This window comes from Lampetra planeri, chromosome 16 (assembly GCF_965212315.1).
Source record: "Lampetra planeri chromosome 16, kcLamPlan1.2.h2, whole genome shotgun sequence".
NCBI classification, from domain to species: Eukaryota; Metazoa; Chordata; class Hyperoartia; order Petromyzontiformes; family Petromyzontidae; genus Lampetra; species Lampetra planeri.
In genome coordinates this window covers 2,250,611-2,265,214 of record NC_136122.1, presented here as the reverse complement: position 1 = coordinate 2,265,214, position 14,604 = coordinate 2,250,611, and the positions used below count along the sequence as shown (strand labels likewise).

The window sequence follows — 14,604 nt, the reverse complement described above, 5'->3', positions numbered from 1 at the left end:
GTGGAAGGCAATACGAATATTGGCGTGTACCTGGAGGGTGAGTCTTGCGGCGTTCTGGGTTTAAGAATGGCGGTGACATTGGCTTGCTGTTTTACTTTCAGAATTTTGCCCGTCTTGTGCATGACAGTGATGAGGTTTGCAATGCCATTGTTGTCCATATAGTTCCAGGTTCCTTAGGAAATCAGGATACAGATCATCATATCCCAGTGCCGTGCTGTATTGTGTGGCTCTGAGGGCCATTTACACTTTAGTGACAACGTATGATCTTGTTAGAGCTGTTATTTGCGGTAAGTTGGCTCAAAGCGATGGCGAGTTGTTTCCGGACAGCTTGTTTGATGAGCTCGTACATTGGTGCCTTTGAAGAGGGTAGCATGTGGGAAGCCAGGGCATTCGCTGTGGTTTTTGGCAATCTGTGCTCTGTTGGTATTGAGGCACCTAGGTTCCAGGCTTTACAACTAGAGTGAGTGACGTCCAAATCTGACATCTTCCCAACGTTTTCTTCATGCAGAGTTCAGGGACTCCAACAGTGCAGTGACCTTATCTTGGTCACCAGATTTAATTTACACTCTCTGTTTCTATTTATCATCGTGGCATGTTGAATTTTAATTAATCTATCCCATTTTTTTACACTTTGGCTCCAGTTTCTTTAATAAGATTTCGTTTTTGTAGCCGGGCCAGTTGGCCTACTGAAAGTCCCAACACGGCCGTGGTTGTAGAGGTTATGCCCAGGATTAGTAATGAAATGTGCTTGTCTGTCAATCTTTTTGCTTTTCAGATGATTGCCTGTAATTGTTCATGAAGCAATAAGTGGCCGTCCACTTTTGTCCTTTGAGAAGAAGCATAAGTCTGGATTATCATGCTTTTTCCATCGGGCTTTGTGAAATGTGCTTGGGTGTTTAGAGGCGTATATAAAGAATTTGTCTTGTGCTGTCGGCAGAGGTGGTCATGGCCATTCCTTATATGGGGGCTGATATACATATACACTGATTATTATCACATGACCAGCTGTGATGGTTATTGATGATGTTGCCATCCCTTGTAGTGGACTTGAAAGCATAGTCCTTTTTAAGCCTTGCCTGATGAAGGTGGTGAAGCCATGTTTAGGGTGGTAGACTGCAAAACAAGGATATATATACTCTTTGGGTCTTTCAGATAAAAAAAAAATCACGACGTTTCGATCACAACACGAGCAATCGTCTTCAGGCTAAAAAATACAGCAGGCAAACTGCTGAGGCAGGAGAAATATAGCGGGAGAGCTGCTGCAACAAGAGGTTATATAGGTTTGAGATGGGTGCAACCCAAGGGTAAGTGGGCGGGGCTAGAGATGTAATTTGCATGTAAATGTAAGATCGGAGAGCCTGATATTCCTCACGACTACGGTGCTGAAGAGGATATACAGTATCCATTTATTCTGGAACTTGCCATCCTCTTCCTGTCCTCAATGTACATCTCCTGTAAGGCAATGCCAAAGAAATGTTATCGTCGGTTCTTGGCCAGAAAATCACATGTAGGTCTTGAGAGATCTTCAATATTTAGTTATTACACTCAAAGACATCGTCCGATCAGTTTCTGGCCCTTAATGAGCCGAAATGATGGTATTAGATATGTGTACGGTAACAGGAAAACACTTAACTGGTGATCCGCGAGAAGGCTGCTGTCTCCTACCGTCCATTAAAGAGTGTTCGGCTTCTGGGTAAAACTAAAATTCCTGGATAAACTGCACTCATAAAAAGGGATATTTTGCAAAGATATACATGGATAAATCCAATCCACAGACTCAATAGGGATCAAATCTATCTGTGGACCGCATCCACTTTGCTGCACTGACATCTCCTAGCACCGCTCAGGCCTCGCAGCCACAACACCTGATGTGCACTGGAGTCCGCACCTCCGATTAGCACGGTTTTCTATGTACGGTGTGAAAGAAGTTTAACATATCTTCTTGGTTCTTTCGGTAAAGTCACGTAGAAGGGAAGTAATAAAATAATAAAAATAAAACATAATAAAACAATTCTCACGACGTTTCGGCCACAACGCAAGCAGCCGTCCTCAGGCGAAGAATGAGAACATTATCAAGCTAGGAGCTTATATAGGTGTAGCGAGGAGGAGCGCCTTAACAAAAGAATGTGCATATGAAGAGGAATTTAGCATACCAATGGGCAATGAGTAGGAGGTGGGCGGAGGGGTTTCAAAGTCCCATTATGCCCATGCATTATGCAGGATCAACAGCACCACGGGGGGGCGCAAGGAACAGCGTTAATAAAGGAAAGGAATGTTAATGATATGTAGCTGCATTTACCAAACAACCACGTAGAAAACCAAAGTAAAAACTACATAAAAAACTAAAATATAAACTGATACTTACTATACTCTACAATAAGCTGAGTTACTAACAACAAATAATAAATTACAATTCTACGTCGTAAGAAGTATATAATATACTTCCATCTAAACTTTATTCTCTTAGCATATACAGTACTATATACTGCCATAGATAAACCCAACATTAAATTATATACTGTATTGCTGTAAACCACCCTATACTTTATACATTTTAATATAACACTATGTATTATTCAACTCACCCTAATGTGTATCGAAATGGTTTATTACGTCCTTCCAATGATTGCTAAGCCTGAATCCATCTTCTCGGTTAAAATTGTCTCTGTGTTTGTATATGTGGATCGCCTCATGAACGAATCTCTCATGATAGCCAGATGGCTTGCAGAGAACCTCCGTCTTGGAGAAGTCAATGTCATGTGAGCCCACTGAGTTGTAACAGTGGTCTGCCACGGCTGAGGTGTTTGTCCTACCGTGTTTTAGATCAGCTTTATGTTCACGAATGCGGTCTGAGACGTGTCGTTTGGTTTCCCCAATGTAACTGCTACCACAGAGGCAACTTAGTTTGTAGACGCCAGGGTACTGTATGTCTGGAATCACATCTTTTACAGACGGTACCAGATCACGGATTTTATGTACTGTGTTGAATCGGACCTGGATCTTGTGTTTAATCAGGATTTTGGAGATCTTTTTTGTGACCCCAGCAATGTAGGGTAAGGTGATGGTCTTGAAAGGCTCCTCAACAGGATCTTTCTTGATGGTTGGAGTGATGGCTTTGCGGATTGTGTAGTCGGAGTAACCATTAGCCTTAAGAGCTTGGCTACATTGCTGGGGTCACAAAAAAGATCTCCAAAATCCTGATTAAACACATGACATTGACTTCTCCAAGACGGAGGTTCTCTGCAAGCCATCTGGCTATCATGAGAGATTCGTTCATGAGGCGATCCACATATACAAACACAGAGACAATTTTAACCGAGAAGATGGATTCAGGCTTAGCAATCATTGGAAGGACGTAATAAACCATTTCGATACACATTAGGGTGAGTTGAATAATACATAGTGTTATATTAAAATGTATAAAGTATAGGGTGGTTTACAGCAATACAGTATATAATTTAATGTTGGGTTTATCTATGGCAGTATATAGTACTGTATATGCTAAGAGAATAAAGTTTAGATGGAAGTATATTATATACTTCTTACGACGTAGAATTGTAATTTATTATTTGTTGTTAGTAACTCAGCTTATTGTAGAGTATAGTAAGTATCAGTTTATATTTTAGTTTTTTATGTAGTTTTTACTTTGGTTTTCTACGTGGTTGTTTGGTAAATGCAGCTACATATCATTAACATTCTTTTCCTTTATTAACGCTGTTCCTTGCGCCCCCCCGTGGTGCTGTTGATCCTGCATAATGCATGGGCATAATGGGACTTTGAAACCCCTCCACCCACCTCCTACTCATTGCCCATTGGTATGCTAAATTCCTCTTCATATGCACATTCTTTTGTTAAGGCGCTCCTCCTCGCTACACCTATATAAGCTCCTAGCTTGATAATGTTCTCATTCTTCGCCTGAGGACGGCTGCTTGCGTTGTGGCCGAAACGTCGTGAGAATTGTTTTATTATGTTTTATTTTTATTATTTTATTACTTCCCTTCTACGTGACTTTACCGAAAGAACCAAGAAGATGAATCCCTGCAGTCACGAAAGCTTTAAATCGAAGTTTAACATACATGCATGTGTCTTGTGAGTGATTCCAAGATGAGGTTTGTAGGAGGTACCTTTTATTTAGAACATTCACGGTCTCATCCACACACTCTCTATAGTTGCTTAGCCTAGCCTATACACAACACTAGTCGTTTAACACTGACGGTGCTGATTGAGACAGGCAACTACTATCTGGCAGCGCAATATCAAGCGAAGACGGCAGCGATGACAGCGACGAGACGACAGCAACGCCGAGACGAATCAAATCCCAGAACCGGCAGCCTTGAGCTCCCGCTCTCGGCTCCTTTTATCTTACCCAGCGTGGCCTGGCTCCGCCCTGGCCGCCCCTCCCTTCTGGAACCCACTAGCAGGTTCCAGGTTCTTCCAGACAGGGTCCTCCGTGACCCTTGCCCCAGTTCCTCCGCCCTGCCAACACACCCGTGCACAGCTCACCGGCGTGTGTACTGTCTGTCCACCACAGTCGCCGCTGCTGTCTACCAGCAGGCGCTATTACACTACACATACATATGAGTCACCAATTCAGACACTAACCAGGCTTGACTCTCCTTAGCTTGACCCTCCGACGAGATTGGGTGCACTCAGAGTGATACGGTAAAAGATGAAATGCACATATTTCATGAATATCATTGCCATTGTAAATAATGGTACCTGTACCCCTTATCAATGTCATGATACACACATGAAAATGTAAAATTGTGGAATTGAGTGCTCACACAATAATTTTAATGTATGTGTGTTAATGTTTTTATTTTCAGGAGGCAGCGGCGTCATCTGTGGTAATCCTGTGAAGGCCCTCAGAGCACGGCGAAATAAGCTCAATGTATGAAACTCCCACGTGCACCCACACACCCACACACAGTTTCAAGCTCCATGCAGTGTATCTTTATTATTGTTATTGTGATGCTTGTTTATCCAGGAAAGCCTCGAGTCTCAAGACTTTTTCTCAGGAGTGTCCTGCCACATTTTCATAGTCGGGGAAATGTTGCTGTGTGCTATGTGTGATTGAGTCAGCTGCAGGTATTGTTTTAGCAGTGGAATTTTTGGTCAATATTAGTAACATTGAAATTCAAAAAAATAGAATGCATATGTAGTGTCAACGATTCAGAGACATAGTTTCTAGGAGGCACCTTCTTTATTAACAACTTTTATGGTCTTGTCCACTCTCCACAGTAGCTTAGCCTAGCCTGTACACAACACTAGCTGTCTAACACTGACGGTGCTGACTGAGATAGCCAACTACTATCCTTCATAACGCAATATCTAGCGGAGATGATTAGCGACGACGGCGACGAGACGACAGCAATGACGAGATGAGTCCACTCCCAGAACGGGCAGCCTCAAGCTTTCGCTCTCGGCTCCTTTTATGCTACCAGCGCTGCCTGGCTCTGCCCTGACCGCGCCTCCCTTCTCAAACCCGCTTACAGGTTCCAGGAACCTCCAGATGGGGTCCTCTGTGCCCTTGCCCTAGTTCCTCCGCTCTGCCAACACACCCGCGCCCACGCTCACCGACGTGTGTACTATCTGTCCACCACAGTTGCCGCTGTTGTCCAACAGCCGGTGCTGTTACACTACAAATACATTAGCAAAGGATACACCAAAACCTTGCCTCATTGTGGGTTTTCCCATCGCGAATTTGATCATTCGCTCCAAATTTGAGGTACAGTTGGCCGATTGCGCCCGTGACTCGACCATATGTGGCTTTGACCGCAAGATTCCTATACAGTACACATCGTAAAGAAGTACTGTACACTGCTCACAATGATTCTCCCACGGAAGAATACACACCATCATCATTTATAGTAAATCAAACTACTTTCAGTTTGTTATTTTTTTAAACTGCATATTTACTATACATGTCATTAACCTTATCTTTATTTTCAGGTTTATGTGTACAGTACAGTATGCTACATTAATATTTAGCATTCTATACATTTACTGTACACGTTATATATAATACGAAAGAGAATATTGATACATTACGTGAACATTTATTACTGTCTCATGTTCGGGTTACGTACTGGGAACCAAACCCTAGTTTTCCCATTTGCCGTTGAGTTTGCGGATCTCGTATTTTCTGATTGCTGTGATTTTCAATCGTGGAACCCTTGCAATAGGTAAGGTTTTGGTGTATTTGTTGGCATGTTTTACATTTTATGCGTGGTCAAAGTAGATTTTATGCCTTGTAATAGGTGTCTTAATTGGTGTTTGCACATCTTCACACCTGCATTATTGCCAGAAAGGATAATGCCTTTTCTTATTTTTAATTATCATCTTAATACTTGCACAAGGTGTCTCTCATAGATACCGGTTACATTGTATGTGTTTAGCTATGGGAGGAAACCGGAGAACCTGGAGGAAACGCAGAACAAGGGAAGAACAAATGCCACACAGAAAGGTGGCCAAGTCAGAAATTTAAATTGTTGCTGTGAGGTACTTAATTGTAATAACCAATTTCCCCTGACTGACAGGCTAATGCTCACTTTCAGGCTGGCCCTGTGTTACCTTGTGCCATACAGGGACAGCTGTCATCAGGTTAAAAATAACAAAAACTACCATTGTGCATTGGAATGACTGAGGTGTAAGGTGTTTTTGAGACGCTGGGGCATTGAAGCGCCTGATAAATGCTCATCCTTTAAGAGGTAATTTGATGTCATATTTTAGAGTAAATATTGGCTCAAGAGCATTTTAAGTAAAAAGCATGACTATCCTGGGTGAACTGGGAGTTATAGCTATCATTCATAACTAACTTACATCACGACTACCATGTGTAGACCACCAGCATGGGTTGAGCTCATAGCTCCCGGTACTTTATAGACTGCCTACAACGACTGCTTTGGATGGCAGGGTGGGGCATTGGTAACACTTGTGCCTCACAGCAAGAAGGTCTTGAGCTAGATTCCCCACTCGAGCATCTTTCTGGGTGGAGTTTGTATGTTTTCCCCTGTTCTGCATAGGTTATCTGGTTTCCTCCCACAGCTAAACAACGAAACAATGCAACTGGCATTGGCCAAAACCAGAGCTGCAACTGCAGCAAAATGCTGACCATGCAACATCTCTTGGTCTGCACACTGCTTGAGGAAGTGCCCTGCACTGTGCAAAATTTTGCAGCAGGCAACCTGCAAGCACTGGAATATGCTTGCCACCGGAAGGATTTTTTAACTTTGGTGAACCAACACAAAACATCCCAATGCTAAAAAATTACCTGCAACTTACTCAAGTGGAATACAGCAACATCGCCTCCTACTGTGACCTGCAGAGTCTTGAGACTCAGTGAGGATTTCGTGGGTGAACAGGCATAGTAGTAATAATTATAACACAAGCGTGCGGCACACCGTGCTGTCAGACAACCAGCTCGGAGGCTGCGTTCAAACAAGAAACGGCGGAGCCACCCTCTCGGGATGGAACCTGCAGCTCCGGCGACTCGGTCACGATGGCAGGGGCCCTCCCAGCTCTCTGCCACACCCCGGACCCCCCCGACAGCCCACCCTCACCACTCTGCACGTTTGAGCTTGAGCAGGATGTGCTGCTGGCACTGAGTGCTTGGAGGGAGGAATACAGCAGGTAGTTTTGGTCGCTCTGCACTGCAACAGTAATTGCATCACACTGCATATGCAGCATGTGGCACACAGGCCTCCCCCTGGTGCACTATAATGTACGCAATAGAGTGTTTTAACGCTCGCATAAACAATGTCCAATGTGCCCATATGCTCACATTCTACAGCACCTTCACCCCCACCGCCCTAGTTGCACTGGGATCGGAATTAAATACGGTTGAGGCGAAAGATCACTTAGGGCAGTGAATCTCATGCAGCATGTGAGGAGGGCACTGCCAGGCATACCTACTACCTGCCTGTCTCCTTAGGGCTGATACCAACACCCCACGCAGTGATTTATTTGTAGTAATGCTATTAAATCCCGAGCAGAGATAAAAGTGCACCAATAACATTTATGTATACATGTACACATTATGGAGGGCAGTGGTTAGCACATGTTCAGAAATACAGGAAGTTCTAGATATTCTTTGGGTCTTTCGGTAAAGTCAGGTAGATATGTTCAAAGAAAATAACAAAAACTATGACGTTTCGTTCGCAACACAAGCGGTCAGGAATAGGGGCCTCTTTCTGATGGCAAACGCTTGTGTTGCGATCGAAACGTCGTGGTTTTTTGTTATTGTTTTGTTATTTTCTTTGAACCTATCTACGTGACTTTATCCAAAGACCCAAAGAATATGAATTCCTGAAGTCACGAAAGCTTTAAGTCAACATTTTAAAGGTGTTTACCAGAATTTTGCTGAATACAATACGAAAGCAGATACACGTGCACTTAAGGGAAAACCATTGTTGGTTTAAATAGGGAGGGGTTGTGGTGATTCATGTGAAATGCAGACAACTAATAGAGAAGACCCAGGAATATATGGAGTGTGTTTAGATTTGTATGTCGATCCCTAAAAAGTGTGTATTTTGTAAAAAGAGAAAGGGAGCCTGCAGAAACGTATAGGTTATGGCATTCCAGAGAAGATGGGCTGAGTGCACGAGAGCGTGTATAACGCCAGCTTTTGTGTGGTGTACAAGGAGATGACAGTGGATTGAGGTTGTTAAAACATTCAGAACAAATTCGTTCAAATTGACACGAGGATGACATCACAACTTTTCAAGGGTGTTGCTCTGTCATGAATTATGTATAAAAACGGAATACAAAATAATTATCAACCCCCATACACACACTTATACTACTTATGCCTAATTCACACGCTCACATTTCACCCTCCCCCCGCACTCTTCACTCCTCACCACCGCTGCACGTGCCTCACACAGGAACATGAAGACATTTGCACAGAAGCACAAACCCCAGGTGCTGAGCATTACGTACGGTGGGGACGTGAAGTGCAGCAGCAGCAGAAGCAACAGAAGCAGCGTTGGGGAGGCTGAGGGCGATCGGCGGGACAGCGTCTCAGGGGACAGCGTCTCGGAGGGCGGCTCTCATCGGGGCGTCTCCCCAGCCCCCCTGTGCCCTCTCGGTGGTGTGCATTCAACAGCGTCACTGTGTTCATACGCATTTCTATTGGCAATGCCGAAATACTGACAATTTTTGTGAGTTCTAAAAGCACAGTTTGCAGAAGTGTAATAATGAAAACTAATCGATAATTAATATAAGAAATGTCTGTTTTCAATGTGTTGGACAAAAATGTATGTACCCTCTCTTCCCATCTCTGTATTCTCCATCGATCCCCAATTTGCCCTTTACAGGTTCTGATCCCAGCCCCACATCTTCCTTGGCAGCCCGCGTCTCTGTGGGAACCTCCAAGTCCCCCTCCCCTCCCACGCTTCACCAGCATCCCCGGCTGCCACCAAATCGCAAGCTCGTGGCGCTCCATATGCCAGGGGCCCGGCGCAGCTCCAGCAGGGACGCAAGCATCCCCAATGATGTTGCCAAGAACGCACCTTCTGCCACAGGTCATCGCAGCTGGCATGTCTAGACGGGCCAATAATATTTGTGTTCAATATACACTGTCTACTGTGTGTATGTACTTACATTTTGACTTAAAACTTTCGTGACTGCAGGAATTCATATTTTTTTGTTCTTTCGGTAAAGTCACGTAGATAGAAAATAATAAAAATAAAGTGAATACAAATGAAATTAAAATAATAATAAAACGAATATAGACTGTAGCCTGGTTCTAAATCGGAGTGATTGTACTGGCAGTCTATAATGTAGACTGTAGCCTGTTTATTAAGTTTGGTGAGTGTACTGGCAGTCTATTATATAGACTGTATCAATGGTTATTAAGCTGGGTGAATATACTGGCAGTCTATAATGTAGACTGTAGCCTGGTTCTTCACCTCGCTGAGCGTAGTGGCAGTTTATAATGTAGACTGTAGCCTGGTTCTTCACCTCGGTGAGTGTACTGGCAGTCTATAATGTAGACCAAGGCCGTAGCCATGGAATCAACATTGGGGGGGACCAAATCATCCAGGGAGTCTGGGGGTGCCTCCCCAGAAAAAAAATCTAAATTTGAAAATAATTTCCTGCCTTAAATATTTAAAAATTCACTAGCACATAGGATGGACTTTTTATTTATTGTTTACAATAATGTCTAATAGTGTATTGTATTACATTGCTGTTTTTTCTTTTTTTACCTTTTCTTGTTTCATTGTATGAAATGGCAGAGATTAGGGATTAATAAAGTACAACCATAACCACAATAATATAAACAGAAATCTATTTTATAGCAATATATTGGGGGGGGGACATTTTAAGCATTTTTGAATATGTATCCCCCCCAATATATTATAATTACGGCCTTGATGTAGACTGTAGCAATGGTTATTAAACTGTAATGCTCACTCAGTTTAATAACCCTTCTACCTCCTGCAGCCACCTTGATATGCCAAAGGTGGTTCTCTCTTGGGTCTCAGTGTGTTCCTTTGGCAGTGGTCAGCTTATTGATGACTGGCCTCCATCATAGCTTTGTAGAATTCCCACCGATGGGTTGAAGCTGCACCCATTGGTGGGTTGCAAGAGGTTTCCAGGTGGATCAGAAAACAAAATACAATAAAACTTTATATTTTCTAATTCTAAAAAAAGAACAATACTAGACTTGAATTGATTATCAATTAATTACAATAATGCAGTCCCCCAACCATGTGCAAAATCATCTGGGCGAGAGCTATCACGTGCTCCAACTGGACTGTGTGAGTGGTAGTTATGCTGGTCGTGGTGTGACAATATTTTTCATTTCAAAGCATACTTTGAACTTGCTCGATCTTCGAAGCACACCAAACCAAAAATTCATTGTGGATCCGGGTGGGTGGGTGAGAATGCATTGTAGCTGAGAGAAAATTCCCAATCCCTCGTTTATGTGTATCTTACTAAGAACAAGGAAATCAAGGGATACTATCAACATTCGTGACAAGAATTTTCATAACTGAGTGTATTCGTGTCTGTGAGCCTCTGTAATCTGTCTCCCAATGTCCCTATTTGTGTCTGTGTGTGTTTGAAGGAATGCAGGCAAGGCTGATGAGTGAAATGCCTTCTATTACCTACTGTATCCCAGGTTTTGGCTAAAGTGGCCCCTTGAGATAGTCATCTTGTTGGGTGACTTTAATGCCCAAGTAGGTCATGAAGCACGCACCTGTTATTGAGCCAGATCAGCTTAATAACGATATAAGGCTGCTAGACTTCTGTGCAACCCCGTGGGCTTGTAATCATAAACACACTCTTCCTGCATTGGTGCATCCACACAACATAATGGATGTACACCGGGTCCAAGCAAGAATATCTTCTGTACGATATAGCGACGAAACAAACGCGGGCCCAAATTCTTGAAACCAGGACCTACCCTGCAACTGATCTGCCCACTGACCATCGGCTTGATATCTGTAAGCTGCACATGACGGTGGTGGGCATCCACCGAGGTTTCCATTCAAAACCCACAATAGCCTATTCTAGGCTAGCTGAGGAAAGTTACAAGCAAGAATTTAATCATCGCTTGCAGCTGGGGTTGGCATCGTTCCTCTTGATGATTGGGAGTCCTGTTGCTCTACCAACTGAGATAACTCTCGGTCAGAAGCCAATTACTTTTCATGGTGTGTTACCCAGCCCATGTTATAAAAATCCTTTTGGCATGTATGTCGGACACCTATTTTATCTGCTGCCCCCTATAGGCACCTCTTTCCCATGCTGGCGGGTGTCACAAAACGGCTTCATGCCTGTACGATTCACCAACACCTCCAGATGCTGGCTCACAGGCTTGCGTTTTCGGTGCTGGGATTGTGTCTGTAGGTCGGGTGACGGTTTCTGACAAGTGCCGGGTGACATCAACTACTCAAGCTGGCACGGCTTTCCCAAGAGCACCGCAACCACAATCACTATCGGCACTGCCATTGCAACCGTCGACGTCGCCACTATCAACATCGCCACCGTCGAAGCAATTTGGCGTCGTTGTGCCCAGGCATACAGGGGAGCCGCTCACCCTGGTGGGCTCTGGAACACGCAGCACGCACACTATCAGGTTCGCGAGCACTGCTTGAGAAAGCCACATTGCAGTGTTCAGTAACCACAGGGTGAGGTGTGGAGTAAGTGTAAAGGAATTCTTCAGGTGTAAGAGGTAGAACATGTGATATTCAGTTGTTTTAGAAATACATGTCAGGTGCTCGTGTCCGAGTCCTGAACTAGCACTGCTGTGATGTTGCGTGCGAGTCCACCATTCAATCACCCCTGATTAAACTAAGTTCTCAAAGTAGTTGAAAGTCTCAGCCCAATCACAAAGCACAAACTTCATACAAAATGTAGAGTTTTTCTTCAGCCAGCCCAGCTCTGAGGTCTGCAATGTATACATTACGTGACTTGCAGTTGTTTTTTCAGTTTAGCTTCATGTGAAGTTTTCTGGATTTTACGGTTTAATTTACTTTACACTCCGTTTTTATTATGTTCTTGTTTGGTCAGTTTTCTGCTTTTTCTGCTTTGGTATTTTGGTTAAAATTCAAACGTAAACAACCATGTTAATCCGCACGTCCGATTAGGACAGTTGGCTACGTACGGTGCAAAAGAAGTTCAACATACATACACCATCAGCCATGAAAAAGAGCTTCATAGCTCATCAGATTCTTCCAGGATAAATGAATATTCTGATTCTGACATCAGCCATGTGTAACTTAATAGATGTTCGCTAGTAACTTGCCTCAGCAGTCTAGATAGGTAGACATGGATCTTTGTCTTTGTGTGTGCTTGAGCACAGGTCTCTTTCCAGTGTCTATACCCCACTTGCCGCTGTACGGGGAACGCATCGACCAGTGGTGCGAGGAGGTGGACAGGAGTCACGGGGAGACGCTCGTGTGCGTACAGGCGACCCCCCACATCCACCTGGGCAGCGCGTGTTCAGGCTGGGGGGTGCAAGACTCACCCCCTTGTTGCCCAGCAAGGCACAGCTGCCGACGGGGCATTGAGGAAGCTGGCACGATGCACACACAGACACACACCAAATACCTTTGTTCTATTGTCTCGGCTTGGTGCAGGCTTGGCTCTGGCTCAAGAGAGCCAGCTCAAAGCCACTGGCTCTCAGCATGGTCCCAGCCATGCTCGGGATTCCATGAGCTGACCCGAAGCCAAGCCATGGCTAAGCCACTCACTCATGTGTCTTTGGAAGCAAATGAATAGCTTGAACTGTGTTCGAGGCCAAGTCAGAGTCAAGCTAAGAACATGGCTTCTAGATTTGAAGAATTCTCTCATCAAAACGCTATACCACAGAGCTCATGGCATTTCTGACCAACACCACCTGGCCAGTGAATTGAGACATGTACATCGGGCCCTCAGGATGAACGGATACTCTGAACGCACCATCCGCCAAGCTGTTTCTCCCACCATCACCATACAGAAACAGCCACTTGAAACTCCAATCAAAACTATCACGTTACCATACATAGCAGGCGTGACCAAAAAGATCTCCAAAATTCTAAACAAACATAAGATCCAAGTCCGATTCAGTACAGTACATAAAATCCGTGATCTAATTCCATCTGTGAAGGATGTCATCCCTGACTTGCAATACCCTGGAGTCTATAAACTGAGTTGCAGCTGTGGTGACTGTTACATTGGGGAAACGAAACGTCATGTCTCTGATCGTGTTCGCGATACTATGTAGTTTATACTTTAGTTGTTTACGTGGTGGTTTTAGTTACTGCAGCTACATACTATTAATACTCCTTCCCTTTATTAATGCTACCCCTATCCCCTCCCTTTGATGCTACTAATCCTGCATAATGCACGGGCATAAGTAGTACTATTCACATACCTGCATTTTCCATATCCCCTCCCTTTGATGCTGCTAATCCTGCATAATGCACGGGCATAAGTAGTGTAATAAACCTCCTTGAGACGGCTTCCGGAATCAGTCCTTTTTATTTTCAACTTCCACAGTTACACTTTACACACACTCCCCGTTGCTGGCAGACAACGGAGAGAGGGCAGACTTCTCGCCAAGTCCCCACCGCGCACGTGGCACCCAGAGCCCCGTACGGGCGTGACTCTTGCTCTTGTCGTCCCCAAGTCTGCTCACGACTGTCCTCTCTCCCTCTCTCTTAATCCCTTCGTCACGTGGTACCCCCCAGCCAATCATCTATAGACAGCGTTGACCGTTCCCGATGATTCCCTGTCAATCCTGGGACCACGCCTCTGATCCGGCTCTCCATTAGCTGAGGCCCCGATTGGCCAGGCCAATCACCCCTGCTAACACACCGCGATCACGCCGAGGCCATGCTCCCTGGCTCATCCCTTATTGGCTACAAAGCAGGACCGGCAAGCCAATCCCCACGTGAACCCTCTATGGCTGTTATTACAGTGGTGTAATGGGGGCGTAAACGACCTCCCGGAAGTGACATCATGGGGGGAGGAGTTACGTCACGTGGGGGAGAGGGTAGAGGTCTATAAGGGGGTAACCGGAAGCAGTGGGGAGTGATCGGAGACTGGGAAAGTGTGAGGCCACGCGGGGCGAAGGGTGAGAGAGAGAGTGGCGAGATCGCCACACACCCGGGCCAC

At 44.6% G+C, this 14,604-nt stretch overlaps 1 protein-coding gene across 4 annotated transcripts in view; it reads left to right on the top strand.

Moving 5' to 3' along the window:
* The window catches only part of LOC144722918 (leucine-rich repeat-containing protein 56-like), a 52,846-nt gene extending 38,898 nt beyond the window's left edge, over nucleotides 1-13,948 (top strand). For 3 of the 4 annotated variants that reach the window (XM_078601337.1, XM_078601338.1, XM_078601336.1), the window contains 6 exons: nucleotides 4,827-4,891; nucleotides 7,415-7,632; nucleotides 8,886-9,091; nucleotides 9,318-9,524; nucleotides 11,854-12,082; nucleotides 12,809-13,948. In XM_078601337.1, the coding sequence (XP_078457463.1) occupies nucleotides 4,827-4,891; nucleotides 7,415-7,632; nucleotides 8,886-9,091; nucleotides 9,318-9,524; nucleotides 11,854-12,082; nucleotides 12,809-13,016 (1,133 nt within the window). In that variant the 3' untranslated portion in view covers nucleotides 13,017-13,948. Of the gene's footprint in view, nucleotides 1-4,826; nucleotides 4,892-7,414; nucleotides 7,633-8,885; nucleotides 9,092-9,317; nucleotides 9,525-11,853; nucleotides 12,083-12,808 lie in introns of those variants that run through there. The other variant, XM_078601339.1, reaches the window with a different exon arrangement.
* The last annotated feature ends 656 nt before the right edge of the window (nucleotides 13,949-14,604 follow it).